Genomic DNA, 20,742 nt, shown 5'->3' with positions numbered 1-20,742 from the left:
GGGCTACGGTATCTCTTTTGTGGGCTGGGGACAGCCGGGGAAGGGCCCTGTCTGCCACACCTCGGGGCGGATTCGCTGGGAAAAAGCAAAAACAAAAACACACCAGTGCATCTAGGAAGACAAGGCTGGGGTGGGGGAAACGGTGAGGCTAGGAAGGGGTGTGTTTTACAAACGCAGCAGCGTGAACGCTAAGCACGAAGCGCACGGATTTAAACAGAAAAAACAAGGGGAGTCCTGACCTTAGACCCGGGGCTGAGAGGACAGAAATTTGCTTTCACACTTATCGAGGAGGCTGTGTCTACACCCCAGATACGTACCTGTCTGCGCGGAAGGACTCAGTCTTATGGAACGCGGGGCCGCCAGCAGAGGTCTGCCTTCACCTCCCTGACAGTACGGGAGCCGTCGTTTAATCGCTGTGGTCATAGCCCTAAATTGTCGCGCGTGGCCGCTGCTGTGGTGGCCTGAGGGCGGGGCGGGGGGCGTTGGCGAGTGTGAGCGCTCGGCAAGGCAGAGTATCCGTACGTGGGTGGGGGTGGCAGCCCACGCCGCGGCGGGGCGGGGTGAGGGGCGCTGGCTACGAAGCGGAGGTGGTTCGAAAGGAACGCCAGCTGCCGGGAGTCGCAAGGCGGGGAGATGGGGCGGGCTGGGACGGCGGCGCGCCTCGGGGCGGTCACTCGGCTGCTCCTCGGCGGCGCGGACTTGACCCTGACGCCTGCGCGCCGCGGACAGAGGCTCCCGGCCGCCGGGTGCGGGGAGGTGAGCTGGAGGCTTTTCCCGACTGTGGCAGCCACAGGCCCGGCGGCACGCGAACCACGAAGCCTCCTTCCACTCTTACCACCTTTGCAGCCTCTGAAATGGTTCCCCGAGACTCCAGAAAGGGGCAGGTGTGGAAGGGTTCAGAGGTCGAGTCTCATACCCGCGCTGCGGAAGAGGATCTTACTGACAGCGGGCTCCGGGGGTTCTGGGACTCCCGCGTCTTTCACCTGCGGGGATACTGCGCTTGCCAGAGCGGGCTGGGGGATGGTAGGAAGACTTGGAGGGGAGAGGGTTATGTGGTGCATTTGACCCTGACGCCACTTAACACTGCAGTCTGCTAACTTTGCCTGCCCTCAACCCCACCCCAGGGACCTTAGCCGGAATAAGGACGCGGGGGGGTCAGCCAAACCACCCAGGATCTAGAGAACGTGAAAAATCCCTGAAATCCTGGTACGGCATGGGACTCATTAACTGGGGCTTGCGGATGCGGTCGTTCATGTTACTCTAAAATGTCCCGTTCTTCCAACTCGTCTTTACGACCCGAGTGGGAGCTTGGAGAGGCTTTTTAGTCTGCCGTTGTGACCGAAGACAACGCGGAGCCCCGCGCCAATCGCGCTCCGCTATCTGGAGTGTGCTTGTTCCAGATTAAAACCAAAGCAGGAAGGCTTGTTTAGGAATCACTTTCCTTTGCCGCTGCGGGTACACCATTTCTGGTTGAAGTGTCTTGGGGACTCGATCGCCGGGTCAAGGAAGAGGGCAGGGACCTTTCCCCCGAGAGTGCGGGTGGAGGGTAGGTGAGGGGGGAGCGGTGTAGCCGGGTAGGGAGAGGAGCAGATCCCCTCGTTCAGGTGAGGCAGTGCTGCTCCTCCCCAGGACTCCGTAGCCGCTGCGCCACGGCCAAGGTCGGGGCTCGGATCGCTCAGGGTGTGAGCGCTCTCGGCGAGTAACGTGATGCACCTTCATCTCCTAGAACCTGAGCCCTGCGGAGCTCCTGGCGGCCCGGCTCCGAGGCGCTGCGGCTGCACCGGGTGCCTCTGCCAGCCCACACCATGAACACCATCGTCTTCGACAAGCTCAGCGGCGCCGTGCTTTTTGAGGACCACGGCGCTGCGGAAAGGGAGCGGGGCGGCCGGCCCTACGGCGGCGTCCTGGACAATCCCCATGCCCGCCCTGAGGTGGGCATTTCGGAGGGCCCGCCCCTCAAGGACAACCTCGGCCTGAGACACCGGAGGACCGGGTATGCTCACACTTCTGGGGCTCCTGCGAGTGCGCAGCCCAGAGTGGTTGGGCCGGTGGACGGCGCTGGCAGCCGGGGTCGGCGGGGTAGGGGCGCGGAGTTTCCCGGAAGGGCAGGTCTCCGCCTCCTGGTCTTGCGCATTCTCATTCTAAGGTAGTAGTTTCTCAAAATAGGGAGGGATCGATTCGTCAGTACAGCTCTTAAAAGGCTTATTGGAAACTGAGGACACCTGGGACTGCCCCCGCAGTCCTCGCATACCTGGACCTCAGGGTGGTGGGTTACCTGCCCCTCTCCGGACCGCGGGTGCAGACGCGCGGCTGAGATCCAGGTAGAAAGGATTGAGCAGGAAGCCTAATAACATGGCAGGGCCAAGCAATCGGGGCTTCCCAGGTCAGGCCAGCCCCGTGGACTTCCCCTTTTCTGCCAGGACAGGGCCTGGCCACCGCCTTGCGGTTCGCCAAGGTGTTGGGAAGGTCGGCTTTTCGCAGAGTGCCTTAGACGCGCGCGGCTCGCTGGGGCTCGCTGCCAGCGGGAGGGGTAGGCCGCAGGCCTGCAGGGCCGGATTTCGGTTTAGCAGGGTGAGGAGCTGCTGGCGGGGGTGGGGGTGGGAGCGAGGGCTCGCGGGTGGGCCAGATGCTCGGGCTGCAGACGCGTGGACGGCCGTCTCTAGCCGGGCCACCTCCCGGCGGCTCCCGGAGCGTCGGGGTGGGGAGGGGCGGCAGCCCTGGCCGTCTCCACCTGAAAGATTGCATCAGCTGCTTGTTCTGTGGTGCTGCTGGTTAGTAAAACAGAGATTAGGTTTCGTCAAAATGTTACTACCAGTCCTTTCGGATGGAATTGCATTTCAAAGTGTTTAAAGAGGCAAAGGCCCGGGAGACTGCGGCACAGGCGTGCGAGTCTCCGGGAGTGGCGTGGCGCACGGGCGGCCACGCGGCGACACCTCCCGGAGCCGCCTGGGAGCGCAGCGCCCAACGCCCGGCTCCGGGCCGCACGCCTCTTTCTCTCCTATGCTTTTCCCGAGGTCTTTTTACGTAATGGGACAGAGCTTTCCATACTTTTAAACTCTCCTTATATTGGGAAAAGACCCTTAGCGTGTTTTTTAGGTTCAACAACCTTTCCCCACGAATCCTTCCTTTGGAAAGTTTCTCCTTTTCCCAGAGGATCAGAGGAAACTGGAGAGAGCCCGAAGAGCACCAGGGCAGCGGGGCGGCCGTCATCCATTGCTTTACTGCCGCCGTCCCGTGGGCGACCTATCCTTTGACTGCAGGCGACCGGAAGCCCTGAGCGGCAGGCGTGACTTCTCTGAAAGAACCGTCCAGAGCCGGCAGTGATCTCTGCCTGGCCGGCGAGGCCGGGGCCACTGAGAAGGGCGCAGTGCAGACTGGCTAGGGAAGGGTGACAGCCCTGCCGTACAAATCTGTAGCTTGAATAACATTTCCCTTCAAATCACTTAACCATCGTCACTAAACCTCTGACGTCGGGGTACTGGCTTTCCCCCCGTTTCAAGATAAACTTAGGGTCCCTCACTGCCACAGGACCCCCCTGCGACAACCAGTCCATTTCAAAGAGAGATGCTTAGGAAGCGATGTCCCCGCCCAGAAATTGTGTGGCTCTCTCGCTTCACCCTCGTGGCGCGCCAGGCGGGTGTCTGCGGCTGGGCCGAGCGCCCTGGGGTGCCTAGTGAGGGTTCTGCGGCCGCTGAAATGCTTCCCCTCGTGGGGGAGCCCGGCGGGCAGCGTCCAGACGGCGCCACTCACCAAGACCCCTCCTCTCCCTGTGTCCCAGGGCGAGGCAGAATGGCGGGAAGGTGAGGCACAAGCGGCAGGCCCTACAAGACATGGCGCGGCCCCTCAAGCAGTGGCTTTACAAACACCGGGACAACCCGTACCCCACCAAGACGGAGAAGATACTCTTGGCGCTGGGCTCGCAGATGACGCTAGTACAGGTAATCCGGGTCCACCAAGCCCCTGATCCGTCTCCTGGCAAAAGGGTGAGGAGCGGGCACACTTCATGTTTGTGCGGACCCCCACCTGGCGCCAGGCCTTGGGGAAGGATGGAACAGAGAAAGGCTGGCCAGATGCTTTGGCTCCTGCTGCTGAAGATGCTGAGGGGTTGGCACAGGACAGGAGCAGAGTTGTGTTCTGGGAAGTTTCTGGGTTTCCTTTCAAGCCTATCTATCACAGGGTGTTCTGTTAGGGAGGGCAGTGAAAAGTCAAATGCAGAGTTATGAGAAGGTGTCTGGGAATCTGGACTCGTGGACCTTATATAGATGGATACAGATAGGACTACCCTAAGTGATTTTCACAATCACTACCCTAAGTGTGCGTCACAATCACCTGGAGGACTTGTGAAAACAAATTGCTGGGCCCCATTCCAGGGTTTCTGATTCAGTAGTAGGTCTGGGGTGTGGCCCATGATTTGCATTTCTAACAAGTTCTGGGGTCCTGATGCTGAAGCTGCTGACCCTGGACCATACTTTGAGAACCATACAGAAAGGCAACCCACATAAGGGCCCCCTATTACAGGTCAAGTACAGGATAACTTTCAAAATGACCATTACTGACAGATAGGAGGTGGGTTGAAGGGGCAAGAAGTAGGTTTGGACATATTTTTTTTCTTTTTTCTTTTTTTTTTTTTTGTCAGAAGAAGCATCCTAGGCATTAGCTAAAATCCACAAAATTTCCCTGATGGTATCTTTCCCAGGATAAAGAAGAGGAAAATTTCAAATGGTTGGGTTACTTGTCAAGTGTAGAGAGATGGTGCAAGTTTGTTTCTTTTCCAGTGAACATTGCATTTGACTAGCTTTTCCCCTACATAATCTTATTTCATAATCACAAGAACCTGGTGAGGTATACAAATTATTGCCAGCATTTTACATGCGAGTAACCAAAACAGGTGGAGGTTAAGTGTTAGTGAGCATAGAGGTAGACATGGAAATAATGTAATTCCATATCAAATGCTCTTTCCAACCCATCACAGTTTTGTTTAATAAATATGGTGAGATGAACTTTTATACATGCAAACAGAACACATGTATTCAGAAAGAAGAGGAGGAGCGAAATGCGCTGAGAAGTTTCACATATTATAGTAGCACTCCATCACTGCATTTATGAAATTTTGGTCATTCCCTTAACTTTATAGTAAGGGAGAACTCCAAAATAAAAAACAATAGTTAACTAGTAGATAATATATAAATTGCTTTCCAGAGTGTTTAAGAAGATCATTTAAGAATTAAAGAAAAGTATAACAGAGCATATAAGTTGACTAGTGTTCAGGCATATTAAAAGTATAATATGCATTTCTCTGCTTATTTTCAGAATGCAATTGTAGAGAAAAACATCTGCTTTGCTTTATATTAACAAGCAATAGTATTAATAGTGATTTGCTGCAGCACTGGAGGGGAAAATTAATTTAGTGTTCTTGGCTTAATATCTGCTTAACATAAAACTATGCAACTTTCAGTGATTTACATAAGTAGTTTCTAAATAAATTATTCCAGTCAGAAAAACTTGACTTACGGAAAATACATGCATATGTTCAAATTTCTTTTTAAACAGGTATGCTATTTATTTTGAGAATACACTAATTTATAGACCTATTTGAATATTTCACAATGATAGTAACAATAAAACATTAGATTATTTTGGTTGATTACATAGTTCTATGTTTAATGCTTGCCACCTTTCATATAAAAGCAAAAAATACTTATGACATATTTAGAACATTTTTTTAATTATGAAAAATAATATTCGTTATTAGCAGACATTTAAATTTTCATGTACAATAGTTTTGTTGAGATGCAATACAAGTAGTTTTAATTTTAATACAGAACCGAATTATTTTCTATCTATAATGATAGTGCAAATGCAAATACTTTTTGCCTTAAGATTTTCGTAAGGCTATTACATTTTTCTAACTTACATGAAGTTTTCATTCATGAAATGAAAACTTTTCCTATTAAATTTTCTTTCTCTTATACTCAGAAAATAAAAATGCACAAAATTATGTAATTTTAAAATAGGGCAAAGGTAATTATTTATAATAATAAGTGATACCCGTTTAATGATTTCCCAATTTTATAGTAAATGATGTTGGTTTCTGGAACTTTAAAGTGATAAATGGAAAAAATCAAAATGTGTAGTAGAGGAAAGGTACCTTATATATAGACTTATTTGGGTTCAGTTATGTTCAATTAGGCATAAGGAATATCTATGTAAGAAATATGTGTGTGTGTGTGTGTGTGTGTGTGTGTGTATACACATCTATCTACCTACCTATATGTTTATATATGGGAAATTTGTAAAAGTCAGATATAAAACATCAAAGCAAATTCTGACTCTATGGGAAACCAAATACATTATGTAAATACTTTACACTTCTAGGGGGAAAGTACAAAACTCTGGTCTGAATAAAGCTTTTACTCCCTGCAAATTAGACCTTTATTTAATGAGTCAGGTTCTCCCACTGAATAAATTTCTCCTGTGGATTCAGGCTTCTTGAGAAGAGTGATTATGTCTTATTTATCTTCATACCCCCATACCACACCAGCACAGTATTTTCCATATAGTGAACTATCCGTACATGTTTATAGAGTAAATAGGTTCTATCAGGGAAATACCACTTCTATCACTACGTGGCTTTCCAAAACACCTTTCCTAAAATTAGAGAATGTTTTAAAATCCATTCCATTGTAAGGAATACACAGAAGGCAGCTCATTATCTTTAATGCTATAATTAATTAGCATTAATTATACTCTTGCTTGTAGAATTAATGCTTTAATTCTACAAGCAAGAGGATAACTAATTTTATTATTTTTAATATATCTGGAAATATGTCATATTTTTATGTCTATAAACAAATATGCAGTGTCCCCTTATTTTAGGTTCCAAACTCGTAATTCTTGTGTACTGCAACACCTTTTATCTCTGTTTCTAATGATGTATATTAATAAGCTGTTAGCATAACTTTTATTCCTTAATTACAAGACTATCTTATATTTTGATAATTTTTTACATTTAACATTTTCCTTTTCATTGTGTGTCAAGCTGTCAAACTTTTCATGAGAAGCATTTTTGTCTTATTTTGTTGTTCTTAAATTGATAAGGAGAGTGTCAACCTGGTCATCAATCTTCATTAAACCTAACAAAAAGCCAAAACTTTAGTGGAGGAAATGTCTTTAGGACCACAAAAGGTACTTTTTCTGATAAATAGAAGCTGTAAGGACATGAATCAGCACCTACTTTATCCCTGAAAAAATGAAGCAGAAAGAATTATGTGCGCAACTTAATTTTTTTCTACTTACTAGACTTGGCAGCTTGTCTTAAAGTGCTATAATATAACTATGTTTGATTCTCATTTGCATTATTAATCTGGTATCTTCCTAATGAGATACAAGTATTTTTATTTAACAGGGAGATGATTTGTGTGTGTGTGTGTATGTGTGTGTGCGCGCGCGCGTGCGTGTTTTGACTCTTAACCAACCAAAATTTTCCACTGCGCTTTATTCCTGCTGGCCATTATTCAAACATTATAAAAATATACTCTGTACTCTCAAAATATAAACAATTTTATTGTGGAATAATATAAAGTGGTATACAGTTGGGGTTTTGTATTATTGTAAGAAATGGATCTCACCAAGGAATAATTGCCTTTGGAGAGTTTTTAAAAGGGCAGATGGAGGCTGTATCTGGTTTTAATATTTTCTATTGTTTATGTGTGTATATATTTTTACACATATTTATATTTTTTCTGGATTATATAAGTGAAATGTCTCCTTGGGATGATTTCTTTCATGATTACAATACAGAGTGCAATTTAATGATTGGGTGTGAATGCTTCCTCCTCTTACACCGTTTTTCCCTGAAAATAAGACCTAGCAGGACTGTCAGCTCTAATGTGTCTTTTGGAGCAAACATTAACATAAGACCCGGTCTTACATTATGTTATATCTTATTATATTATATAAGACCAGGACTTATAATATGTTAAAATAAGACCTGGTCTTATATTAATGTTTGCTCCAAAACACACATTACAGCTGATGGTCTGGCTAGGTCTTATTTTCGGGGAAACACTGTAGTAGAATTTTCAAATTTCTAGGATATGTCTATATACCATTTGATTAAAACTGTTCTGTTGCAAGATTTTGCCTCCTATGTTGATATAGCTCTGTTTTTGCTTGGTATGAGAGTTTCTGCTGAGATATATATCCAGTTATTAACTGCAAGGACTATGGCAACTGTTAAATATTTAACAAAAATCTTAGAAAGATCCTTCTACATTATTCCAAGTGTTATAGGACATGATCTGCAAATGAAGTGCTCAATATTTCAGTTGAGTAACTCAGAATAAGTGTGTTAATTCTGTATGTTCACAGATGGACAGATGCCAGCATATCCCTTTGGGTTTACTGTAATGATTGCTTGGTCAATATGATGAATGTAAACACGTCTGTTAAAGTAGCATGAAAATTACTTCATTTTCTCTTCCAGTTTCTAGATATTTGGTTCTCCAAGCATTCATTATAAAATACAGTGTTTTTAAAACTCTGAGTTTGACATTAAAATGCCGTTCCAGAACCAACCCTTGGTAAGGAGTCCTGCTTCATGTAAAATAGAATTTTAAAAGAATTTGAATAATAACTAAAGGAACCTATAGTAAGTTAAAGGTAGAAAACCAGAACTGATATTTTCACCTTCAGTGAAACAAATGGAGTTCGCATTCATTCCTCAGGGGGAAAAAATTGTAAAATAATATTTATGCAAATTTGTTAACCAACTGTTTGACTGTCATTTGCACAACTTAATGCAAGTACATATTAAACACCTCAGGCTATAAGCAGTCCTTTGGCTGTACTGTAAATTTCTAGTAATGAAATACTGGCAGAGTAAATATATTAGCAGGTTGGGTACCCGTCAAAATTATGAAATCAATTTAGAAACAGCCTATATTAGGCACAGCAAACCTTTCTGGAAAGTCTCTTAATATATAATTAATATACTACGGATATATAAAACATAAAAAAGGATATGACCCCTACATATGAAAAGCTAGTTTAAATGTCATTCCAGCATGACATTTAAAGGTCCCCATTTTTCTGTTTTAGAATTATAATATGTTAATGTTTTCTGAAATTAGAAGGCCATTATATTGCATTTTCATAAAAAATATGAAGAGTTTTGTAAGAATTTGATTTTACACTGTACTGTGGTATAATAGTTGTGTTGAGATTTAAGTTTAGTTAAGAATTAAGGTTAGCTAAGATTTAAGGTTTATCAGAATTATGTGATGTTTAGTAAAGAAAGTAACAAAAGGTTTTGGATTTAGAGTCTAATAACTATGTGGCATAGACAAAGGAAGTTGTGGTGTGTCCTCTCTGTGTGAGAGGGGCAGAGAAGGACATAAACACACATCTGATTGCTAGAGAGAGTGGTCGAGAGCAGAAGGTAGATTAGTATCAACTATAAAGAGAATTAACTGCTGTAGGAGAGTGGGGGCTATATTCACAAATCTTAATTTTTAGAGTGACAAGTATATTAGGGACCATCTAATGCAATTTGTAGATGAAGGGTTTGAAGTTCAGAAAAGTGAGTGACTTATCTCAATTCACACAGCATGTTTTTGGCAAATTCAGAACAGTAACCCAGGTCTCTTTCTACCATACCACAGTTATAGGATAACAGGACATTAATGAGTATTTGAAAAAGTTAAGTGATTGAATCATAATGGTGCATCAACTTGAATTTGATGGTGGTTAAGATCCATTCAAGTGGAATGGAATTTGAAAAAAGAATGTCCTGAAATTCCTAGTTAGTAGTAACGAGAACTTGGACTAACACTTTGGCCTTGACTTGGAGAATAGGAGGAGGTTTGCAAAATGTGGTGAAGAAGTCGACCAGGTATCTTGTGCTTCCACAGTGATAAACCCACCCATGTGTCACGGTTAATTATGTATAGTTCTTCACTGCTGGTCCTACTGTGTGTGCAGGGGACAAAGTCTATCCATTCCTAGCACTAACCATCATGGCTAAAGCACAGGAGCTTTATATTATAAGAGATATATATTTGTTTGTCTGTAGAGATTGGAAAAGACTGAGAACTTTAAGAAGGACTGAGTCATCATAATAATAGCATAGCTTGATGGGAAGAAAGGTTGATGAAGACTAAGTCTTCTGAAATGCCATAGTAAAATTGCACGTAAGTTTAAGCGGACAATTATCATTGCTAGGACGCAGAGGAAGTAATAGGTAATATTGAATATATTAATAAATATACATGTGTATATATATAACGTTATATATTTTGTATATATGTATATGTAAACTGGAAAAAAACTACCATTTTTATCCATGGGGACAAAGAGAAAAATATTGTAGCTTTGTTTTTTTAAAAAGTAGTAATCACCACAGATCCATTCAACAATTGGGGCTTGAGCATATGCAAAAAATTGTATATTTATAGTATATATCTAAAAAAAGGAAAAAACGAACTTCCAGTACAAGCATTGCCACACAAACCATTATGATAATGTGGGGTCATGTTCTGGAACAAATTGGTAGAAAGATGTAATTCTCTTTCCACAATTCATTCTTTTAAAGGTAAATATCAGCCCTTCAAGTTTTTAGTATATACGGTATATCGTGATGATAGCCTGATATTTTAAAAGAAACTTCAAGTACCACTTTAGCCTCTAGAAATCCAACAGCACCTTATAAAAACAATGGAAGTAACTTTGATTTGCAGTGTTCATTTCTTTGGAAGCACGTGACTTTCAGCTTAAAGCTCAGTGTTATTTGGCTTTTTTCCTCCCTCGACTTGTCTTATTGCTCTATCTCTGATTGTTTTGCCAGCTTCTCTTTTGTAGTTCTACCTTCTTAATCGATGGAGGTTTCCAGGGATTGGTCTTTGACCAACTTATCATTCTGTCTTCTCTCACAACTTCAGCTATCACCTCTGTGCATTCCACCCAAATCTGTTCTTCCTCTCCCTTAAGTGTCGGGTACCATTTTTATTTTCTTGCTGCACATCTCACCTGTATACTTTTCTGATGCCTCAAATTAAACATTCCCCAAAACAAACACATCATTTTACCCTTAAACAGATCCCCTTTCTTTCTCAAAATAACACTGCCCCTTTCATGATTATACAGGTTTGGTGACTCTCCCCAATACCTTACCCATCACGTCTCTGGAATTTGACCTATATTTGTTCCAGTATCCTCTTTATTGGGAACACACTTCCCTAGCCATTATACCTGATATATTCCTTCAAAGCCTACCTTAAATTTCTCATGGAGTCTTCAGTCGCATAGAAAAATAACACCTTCCTTTGGACTCCTGGATGATTTTGTTTTAATGCCTCTTAAACCATTCTTCACATTCTTTCCTATATTACAGTTATTTGCATACTCTCTTACCTCTCTTATTAGACTGAAAATTTGATGGCAAGGCCTCTTCATTTTTTTATTATTCCCAGAATACAATAAGTGCTCAATCTCTGTAGTAAATGCCCAGCATGTTTGTTGAATGAATGAGTGAACGGATGGAATGAATGTCCAATACTGTTACATTCTGGGAATATTGAATGATCAGAGATACTGAGAGAGGCTTATGTTCCTTATGGGAATTGTATGATGGGGAATTTTTGTATATGTTGTTAATTGAAAAATAATACTTTTTTAGGTGTCAAATTGGTTTGCTAATGCAAGACGTCGGCTTAAGAATACCGTTCGACAGCCAGATTTAAGCTGGGCTTTAAGAATAAAGTTGTACAACAAGTATGTTCAAGGAAATGCTGAGCGGCTTAGTGTAAGCAGTGATGATTCGTGTTCCGAAGGTTTGTTCGTATTTTTATTCTGCTTTCTTGACTTTGCCTCTGTAATAAGAAGTTCACCTCAATTGCTATTTTTAAGGTCAATCCCACAAAACATGATGGTGCCATAACGGTTCTTTTTTATTGCATGAGGTAACTTTGCTTTTACAATACTATAAATGACCAACAGAATTATGGCTGTTTCCTCTTGTTTATAGATTTACTGTGTGTCAGAATAACATTTTCTGTGAAATTCATTAAAATTAAAATACCACAGGGAGAGCTTACATAGATTCCACCTTTCCTATGCCTAAAAATTAACCTTGAGTATCTGAGATAATTTTATACACTTTAAATATTCTTTCTTTACATGCATGTTTAATGATCAACTATAACTGTTGGGTGGCTAGGGAAAAGTATATGCAAGTATCACCTAGCGATATTTTTTCCCCTTAGATGGAGAAAACCCTCCAAGAAACCACATGAATGAAGGGGGCTATAATAATCCAGTTCACCATCCTGTGATTAAAAGTGAGAGCTCAGTTATAAAAGCTGGAGTGAGACCAGAGTCACGGGCCAATGAGGACTACGTGTCACCCCCAAAATACAAGAGCAGCTTGTTGAACCGTTATCTTAATGACTCTTTGAGACATGTCATGGCCACAAATGCTGCCATGATGGGAAAGACAAGGCAAAGAAACCATTCTGGCTCTTTTAGTTCTAATGAATTTGAGGAAGAATTAGTGTCTCCCTCGTCATCAGAAACCGAAGGCAACTTTGTCTATCGCACAGGTAAGTCTGCTTTTTTGTGATACCTTGTTTAAAACCATTAAAACTGCAGCAGAGAGGTTTATTCTGGCAGATACAAAGGCATAATTTTTATTGCTTTTGTATCAGACTATTCACATATCGCCCATAATTAAGTTTTAAAGATTGTTTTGTTTTTTAATTACCAGATATGCTCGTTAGTTGATCATGGGAAATTTTCATTCTTAATAATAATGATGAGAATTTTCATTCTTAATAATAATTTTGAATCTTAATGATAAACATTCTTAGAAGATATATATATTGGCCTTTATGAATAAATTTTAATGGGGGAATGTTCTGGATTCCATAGCCAGCCATGCAAATACTTTGTATCCCATCTTTTCTCTTGAATTCTTTGATTGCCATTAATGGTGGAAAAGGAACACAAATTAGCATGGGTGCCAAGACTTTTGTGATGGAACAGTAGAGGACTGGCTTAAATTTCTTTGGAAATTTTACTTTTATTCCTGGAAAGCACACGTAGGGCTGATAAATAGCATTTAAAATTTTACTTTCATTCCAGAAATAATGAATTGACTCCTACTGGTATAAAACTTTCAGATGGAGTAGCGAGTTCAGTAAACTTTTCTATCTTGACTTCAGTTCCCAGAGAGCTTTGTTCAAAAAGAGTGCTTGAGCAAGTTGCTTCAAAACAAAAGATATGAGGGACTACTTCTGATGTAGATAGAGTCCGGGTCCTGAAAATTCCAACAAATGAGATTTAGAAATGTTAGAGCTGGAGATAACTTCAGAAAGCATCTAGTCCTGCCACATTATGCCATAGATAAGAAAATGCAGACCAAGGACATGCAGCTCATTATTTTTCTCTAGATTAGTAATGCAGCTGAGCACAAGAGGTAGGAGGAACGTTAACAACTACTAGACTATTACTATTATTACAAATACTAATATAACTAGTATTAGACTATTACTGTTACTACACGTACAAATACTATTACTGTTATTATTACACATGCTGCCATCAATTATTGATTAGTTATGGTATGCCAGGCCTTATGCTAAATAGGACACAAGTGTCACTACATTTAGTCCTCAGCATATGAAGGAGCTTGATATGTAACCAACAGAGCCTTACAAAGGAATGTATAAATTTGGTCTGTTTAATATACCCTGCAGACTATTTAGCCAGAAATCTGATTTTAAGTGTCTACAAATGTGTTTAAGGTATATTATCTCTGAGGAATCAGAAAAAAAAAAATCTTACTGTATTTTTAAAGACTTAAATCAACCTCATTTTTCTATTTGCATCTCCAATTCCCAATAATGGAAACAACTCCAAAGAGTTCAAAATATAAAAATAGTCTTGTAAATAGTAATTGGATCTATGAAGAAGTAAAAGATGCAATAATCGATTATTTAGCTAATAACAAAAAATTTAAAAACTACATACAAACATCTAACTAATGTGACCAGAGCAGAACTTGGAGGTAATTTAAAGCTTTGTGAATGTTAATTTACATAGAAAGGAAAATAAATCAACATTGAAAAAAGAATAAAAAAACAAAAAAGAGTAAAATGGAAAGCTGAAAAATAGATAAGTAAATAAAGAGTTGACCCTTTGAAAGCAGTCAAAGAAATAAGCAAAAATTAACACAAATTAAAGTTAGAAATGAGAAAGGAGATATAGCTGTTACTATATAGGTACTAAACAAAAAATATTGTTAAAATTATGATGAAACACTATTCACAATTGTTGAATTAGTGGTGATTCAACCTGTATGTAAATGCATAGATGAAATGAATTGGTATTATCCTCACAAGTTGGTATTATCCACACAAATTAAATTATAAACTCATAATAATAAAAGTTTTAAATCACCACTAATTCAGGAAAAATTAAGGTTTTTAGTAAATCTAATTCCCAAAACACAACTTGATAGACTCATTGGATTTCTTTCAAACGATGAAAAAAATAATTAATTCCCATGCTTTATACATTTTTCTAAAACATACAAAATTATGGGAAGTAAATTAGTTTTTAAAAATATAAATGTGATCCTAACCACAAACCAGATTAAAAGCATAAAACTCAAAAATTTCATATTGATACTGACTATGAAATAACATGAGCAATATTAATAATGTAATGTTAAGTGAAAAACAATTTAAAAGTGTGGTAACCCTGAATACAATTATGGTAATACAAATATGTACAGACAGAAACAAGAAAGATTTTGGAACAATGAAAATTAATTTTGATGAAGTGGAATGATTGAAGGTCTATTTTTTAAAATGTCTTATAAATTTTTGTATGTTGCTCAATAAAAGCAAGGTCATGTCACTGAAATTTACCCAGTGTAATGAGTCTTCTGAAAATGCATGCTCTTTTCAGAGGTGACAAAATAAAAAAAAAATAAAAAATCAAAGCTGGAATAACATGCCTGTATAGTTGATGCTTTTCAAAGTTAAATATCTTGGCCATTTATTTTTATTAATGCATTCCAATGGACTCCTCATTTGCCAAGTTCTATTTTTAAATAAAACCCTAATTTTTAGTTATGCAAGCAGTGAGAAAGCAGCCTAGACACGTAAACTTCTGGTTTTCCATGCATGTTTATAAACTTTAAAAGAACAGGATACATTTTTTGGTTTTGTGGATGGAGAATTAAGAAAGACTGGTGGTGTAAGACTGGTCTGCTAAATTTAAGATCAAAACAATAAATGGCTATCTTCTATGGGAACTGAGTGTCAACATTGCTGCAATTGTAGCTGGGTTACCACTCATGCATAAATAGTAGAACAGGGGACTTCAATAAATACTTTCTGAGCAACTGCTATGGTTTTCTCTGGCATACAGACTTACTCTGGATTCCTTCAATTCCTTCTGGTTATATCTTTCTTTCCTCACCTAAATATCTTCTAAGTCTACTATTATTAAACACCACTCCTCATCCCAGTTCTATCGTGGTACAAAGATTTCTTTTAAATTCTTTTTCAAGAACTGCCCACCTTTAAATACAATTTATTGGTTTATCTATGCTAAAAAAAAAATACCCATTTTTTCATCCATTTTTGTAAAAGGGTTGCTATCTCATAATGCATTTCTTTAAATACATGGAATCAAAAAGCCAAATGAAAGAATTGGTGTGTGGAAGGATAATGTATCACTGAATTTCATTTTCACTTGTTTGTATTAAGGAGACACCTGGTAGATTATAACATAGTAATCCCAATTGAAGATTATTACTAGATACCATCAAAGTAGATACAAACATGTTTTCATTGATTTTATGTAGATATTAAATACTTCACTGTAATCCTCAGTCTCCTACATCGTGTGGGGGAAAAAGTGTTCTTTTTTTAGGGGCATAGTAGGCTCTCAATATGGGTTAAAAACATTTCTGACAGCAGCAAATTATAACATTAACATTGATCACAATTATTAAGGTCATTGTTTCTAAATACAATTAAGTAAATAAGAAAATTTATTCAGTGTCATCCATTGAATTAAGTCATCTAAATTAAAGTTACAATCGGTTTTCATCATGTTAGGTAACAGATGACAATTTTCAGATTTTTGATGGAGTGAATTCCCATCACAAACTGACCTACAGGCCTCTAGATCCTAGATGGGCCTGCTCTAAGGTATCAGGATAAGGACTCTAGCCATCATATCCACCTCCATCTCTGTTGAATCAGTGCTCCTAGTCTCCAGATGGGAGCATCCATGAAGGAGCCATCTGCCATCTGTGCCACCTTACAGAGTAAGTCCTCACTGGAACTTTTCCTAACTTGGATAGAATTTGATTTGCCCAAGCTTATTATATTTCCTTCTTTAGTGAAGGAGAGAGGTGAGGTTTCTAAGAAGTATACCGATGGGGGAAATCAGGCAAGTCTTGAAATTAAATGTGTGGCTTTCCCTTCTCCTATTGCTCAGCTTAAGGACAGGTCCCTATTCTGTTCTTTTCTTTTTGCAGCTCACAAATGGTCAACTTTTGAGCCCCACTGCTCTGCCGTCATAAAATTTAATTCATAAATTTAACCTGCTCCCACAAGACTGAATGTTTAAACTTCATCTTGTTAAACTGTCTAAAATACCTCTTAATCATACAAATCTGGTGTTGCAAAAACATATAGACAGATGGGACTCTTTTCTCTGTTAGTGTGAATTAATAAGATTAGCTTCCCCTCCACTTGACTGACGTGAATATCCATGAAAACAGAAGAGAAAAAAGAAGTCATCTATTTGGTACATGGGATACTGAGTCCATTTGGACTCAGCTGCCACAATTGGAGCAAAATGAGAGAATGAGGTGTTTTGGTTACTGAAGAAAGAGAAACTAGGAAGTAGAAAGAAATTTGGGGAGGATGACAAAGGCTAAACACAATTTCCAACCATTTTTTTCTTGGCTAATGATGACCCACAAAGGAAGAGATGGCATTTTTCCCCTCTCTTTCTGTACACTCATGTGCTTTCAATTTTTTAAAATTAAAGTTTATTGGGGTGACAATTGTTAGTAAAGTTACATAGATTTCAGGTGTACAATTCTGTATTACATCATCTATATATCACATTGTGTGTTCTCCACCCAGAATCAGTTCTCCTTCCATCACCATATATTTGATCTCCTTTACCCTCCTCTACCATCTCCCTCCCCCCTTACCCTTGGTAACCACTAAACTATTGTCTGTGTTTATGAATTTTTGTTTCTTCACTTGTTTGTCTTGTTCTTTTGTTGTTTTCAGTTTTATATGTCATGTATCAGTGAAATCCTATGGTTCTGAACTTTTTCTGTCTGACTTATTTCACTCAGCATAATAATCTCAAGATTCATCCATGTTGTCATAAATGATACTAGTTCATCTTTTCTTATATTTAAGTTGGTATCACCGGTAGTAAAACCCAGGTATGCTCATGAGCTCAATAAACCATTGAGTTAGCCTTGGATTTAATCTTAATTGATGGCATAGTTTCTTTGGAGAAATACACTCATAGTTCTAAACAACTGAGTTAACAGGTACTTTTCTGGGATACATTCCATTCACATATGAGGTGCTCTTTCATACATTCATTCCACATACAAAAATGTTTATTAGAGCCACTGTCCACAGGCCCTCTTTTAGGCTCAGTGGAACTCTGGGCTTTGTGCTAGGCACTCATCAAAGAAACTAGTTGAATGAAGCAGAAGAAAGATTTAAAGGCACGCCTTGGTAGATCTTTTTGAGCAGAGAATAATCACTCCTAATTTAGGTTTCATCAATTTTAGGTTTTGTATTTGGGGATAGCTCAAAGAAAGCTGCATGGCAGTCAAGAGGGTACTTCCTCAAGAGCCAGCTGTTAAGGATAGTGTGTGTTTCTGTGTGCAGCAGACCCTTGCACAACACGGGTTTGAACTGCGCAGCTCCACTGATATGTGGGTTGTTTTTCAATCAATCCTATAAATATATTTTCTCTTCCTTGTGTTTTTCTTCATACCATTTTCTTTTCTCTAGCTTACTTTATTGTAAGAACACAGTCTATAATACATCTAACATACAAGATATGTGTTCCTTGACTGTTTATGTTAGTGGTACGGCTTCCAATTAACAGTAAGCTATTAAGAGTTAAATTTTGGGAGAGACAAAAGTTGTAGATGGATTTTTGTATTGCGTGGGCATTGCCATCCCAAAGCTCTGCATTATTCAAGGGTTAACTGTATATGCTGGGTTTTTCTTTGGGGTTTTGTTGACCAGTACCTCTACTTTGGACACTTTTTTCTTTTTTTATTTCTCATTTTGTGCTTGTCACTTCCTGCTTTTTTGTGAAAGAATTAAGCTGTGCCATTGTGGATTATTCCAGACATTCTTTTCCTGGCATGCAAAGGACTGTTGATGTACTCCAGCAGAGAATCATAAAACCCTCTATCAGCAGCCCAGTTACTGACATTTAAGAGATACTTGAAAGGTTATCCAATTTCTTGTCTTGTATCTTTACTACAAAAAATACCTCACTTTTCAAACACCATCTGTGAAGGAGGTATTCCACATAAGTGAAATTTCCAGAGAGAAATTTAAGTACCAACTTTTAAAATGTAGGATTTCTGCTCTCTAAACTTACGGATATAATATTAAACACAGCATGGGGGCTGTGCGTACACATCCTCTGCCTTCTCGAAACTTCCTCCTCCTGTTGCTTTTTTATGCTCTCCCACCCTTCACATCAGTAATTTTAGAATTAACCACAATCCTAAACCTACCCCTCACTCCTTTGAATAAAGAATGTCTTTCTGAGAGCCTTTTAAAAAGTGATCTTTTCTAATTATTTCAAAGCTGTCATCTTATAACTGAGACTTACAGAAATTCTGCCCTTTGGGTAGGCATGGGGTTACTATAGAATTATAAAAATTTAAGCATTGTTCTAAGCACAGGAGATGCTTAAATATTCATCAGTGATGACAATGGGAAAACACGTTCACGTGGATTATTTCTGAAATTCAAATGAGCTTGATTTTTGAAAATTACATATTTTTTTATGGATTCACTGGCAAAATTTATATGAAATTTATAAGTGGTACATCTAATATAAAAAAAAACTGAGAGATTAATGACAAACAAAAACAAAACAAGGGAACAAATATTGGCACGAGCAGTTTGCTGACTCCTTCAGGGGTTAGCTTTTCATTCACTTTTGTTTGTTATTTGTTATGTGAGAGCCTGAAAAACCTAAATGTAGATGCTGAGACTTACATCCCTATTCAACATTTACAAACAAATCAAAAGTGTATGGCAGCTCAGTTTAGAAAATCTACACATTTTTTAGGGTTGTGTTTGATCCTCACGTTTTTGTTCTTTTATGTTGTATTTCCACTGTGTGGTACCTAAGAATGATATAATACTGATTTCATGTTTGTGTGAATGTAAACAAACTGTTTTCTGAAGTGAAGCTATATTCTCTCCTCTTTTGTGCTGATTCTCACTGCCTTGTGTGTATTAAAAGCTCTTTGAGGCACTGCAATGTGTTTTATTCATTTTTATAGTCCCCCTAGCACTTAGTACAGAGTTTTTCACAGATTTGCTCCGTAACTGTTTCTTAAATGAATGAGTTAGTGTTTTAATGATTTAGTCTGTCTGCCTCTTAAGTCATAAAAGACATTTTAATGTACATATGTATATGATGATCTGTGTCTGTGGACATGATAAAAGAAAGGAAATGGTCCTAAATAACTTTAAATGGGTCAAAAAGAAAAGGCAAATACAAAAAAGTTAAAACCAGAGGAAAAAATTAAACAAAATGAAGCTTAAAATTATGAGACATTTAAGAGATTCAAAATAAAAACTTAATATCAAGTGAAACGAAACAGATTTTCAAGTAAAAGAGTGACTTTCAAGAAAATGAAAGGGTGATAAATGGAAACAGCTAGTTTAAAGAAAATCCAACAAAGAATAAAGAGTATAGCAGACAGACAAAAATAAATGGAGCTTTAATGACTTTGATTTCGCTTAAGTAATGATACTTGTTGTCTATCTTTATCTAGCACGTTGCCATGTAGGTGAGACATAAGAAACAAAGCATAGATTTAGACCCATTAATTTAAACTCTTCTGCTGCATTCACTTTCCGGTTGACACGGCAGCTTTGACTTTTTAAGAATGACTATTTTTAATCATATGATAGAATTGGAGAAAGTTTATGCAGAAAATTTTCGTTTTCTCTCTTCCTCATGTGACAATAAAGAACCCATACGTTTTTACATATTTTCCTGTAAAAAACAAGTTTATCAACATGAAATTTTGATTCTGCAGGGGTATTTTCTATATTTCAGCATCACTTTCTACAATTCAGTCAATTGTAATTGATTTTCTGATACTCTGTGCATTTCAAATTTGCTACAGTGGTCAGTCACATCCTGGTGCAATCTCATAGAAGTGCTTGTTCATGTCACTATATTTAAAACTGTGTCAGTATTTCCATTCAGAGACTTTTCATTCCCTAGGGCTTCTAAATAAGTCATAAAAATTCAAGCCAAACTCAAAGCTGGCATAAAAGGGCCTTTTTCCCCCCTTCTCCTATGTATGAAGAATATAAGTGCCTAACTTCTACTAATTCTAAATTTAGTTAGGTTTGTAAACTCTTTACACACTGTCAAGGCTAAATAACATCTGTTGACACCTCTCCAGTCTGGTGTTGA

The 20,742-nt window shown here is 39.3% G+C and overlaps 1 protein-coding gene across 2 annotated transcripts in view; it reads left to right on the top strand.

Annotated features, from left to right (window-relative positions):
- The first annotated feature begins 629 nt into the window (after nucleotides 1-629).
- The window catches only part of MKX (mohawk homeobox), a 60,030-nt gene continuing 39,917 nt past the window's right edge, over nucleotides 630-20,742 (top strand). The window contains exons 1-5 of one of the 2 annotated variants that reach the window (XM_081046617.1): nucleotides 630-756; nucleotides 1,727-1,993; nucleotides 3,779-3,938; nucleotides 11,675-11,828; nucleotides 12,261-12,596. In XM_081046617.1, coding sequence (XP_080902743.1) covers nucleotides 1,806-1,993; nucleotides 3,779-3,938; nucleotides 11,675-11,828; nucleotides 12,261-12,596 — 838 coding nt within the window. In that variant the 5' untranslated portion in view covers nucleotides 630-756; nucleotides 1,727-1,805. Of the gene's footprint in view, nucleotides 757-1,548; nucleotides 1,994-3,778; nucleotides 3,939-11,674; nucleotides 11,829-12,260; nucleotides 12,597-20,742 lie in introns of those variants that run through there. The other variant, XM_081046616.1, reaches the window with a different exon arrangement.

Source organism: Rhinolophus hipposideros (assembly GCF_964194185.1).
Source record: "Rhinolophus hipposideros genome assembly, chromosome: 1".
Lineage (NCBI taxonomy): Eukaryota > Metazoa > Chordata > Mammalia > Chiroptera > Rhinolophidae > Rhinolophus > Rhinolophus hipposideros.
Note: the sequence above shows the minus strand (reverse complement) of the source record. Positions and strands in the feature narration are given on the sequence as shown.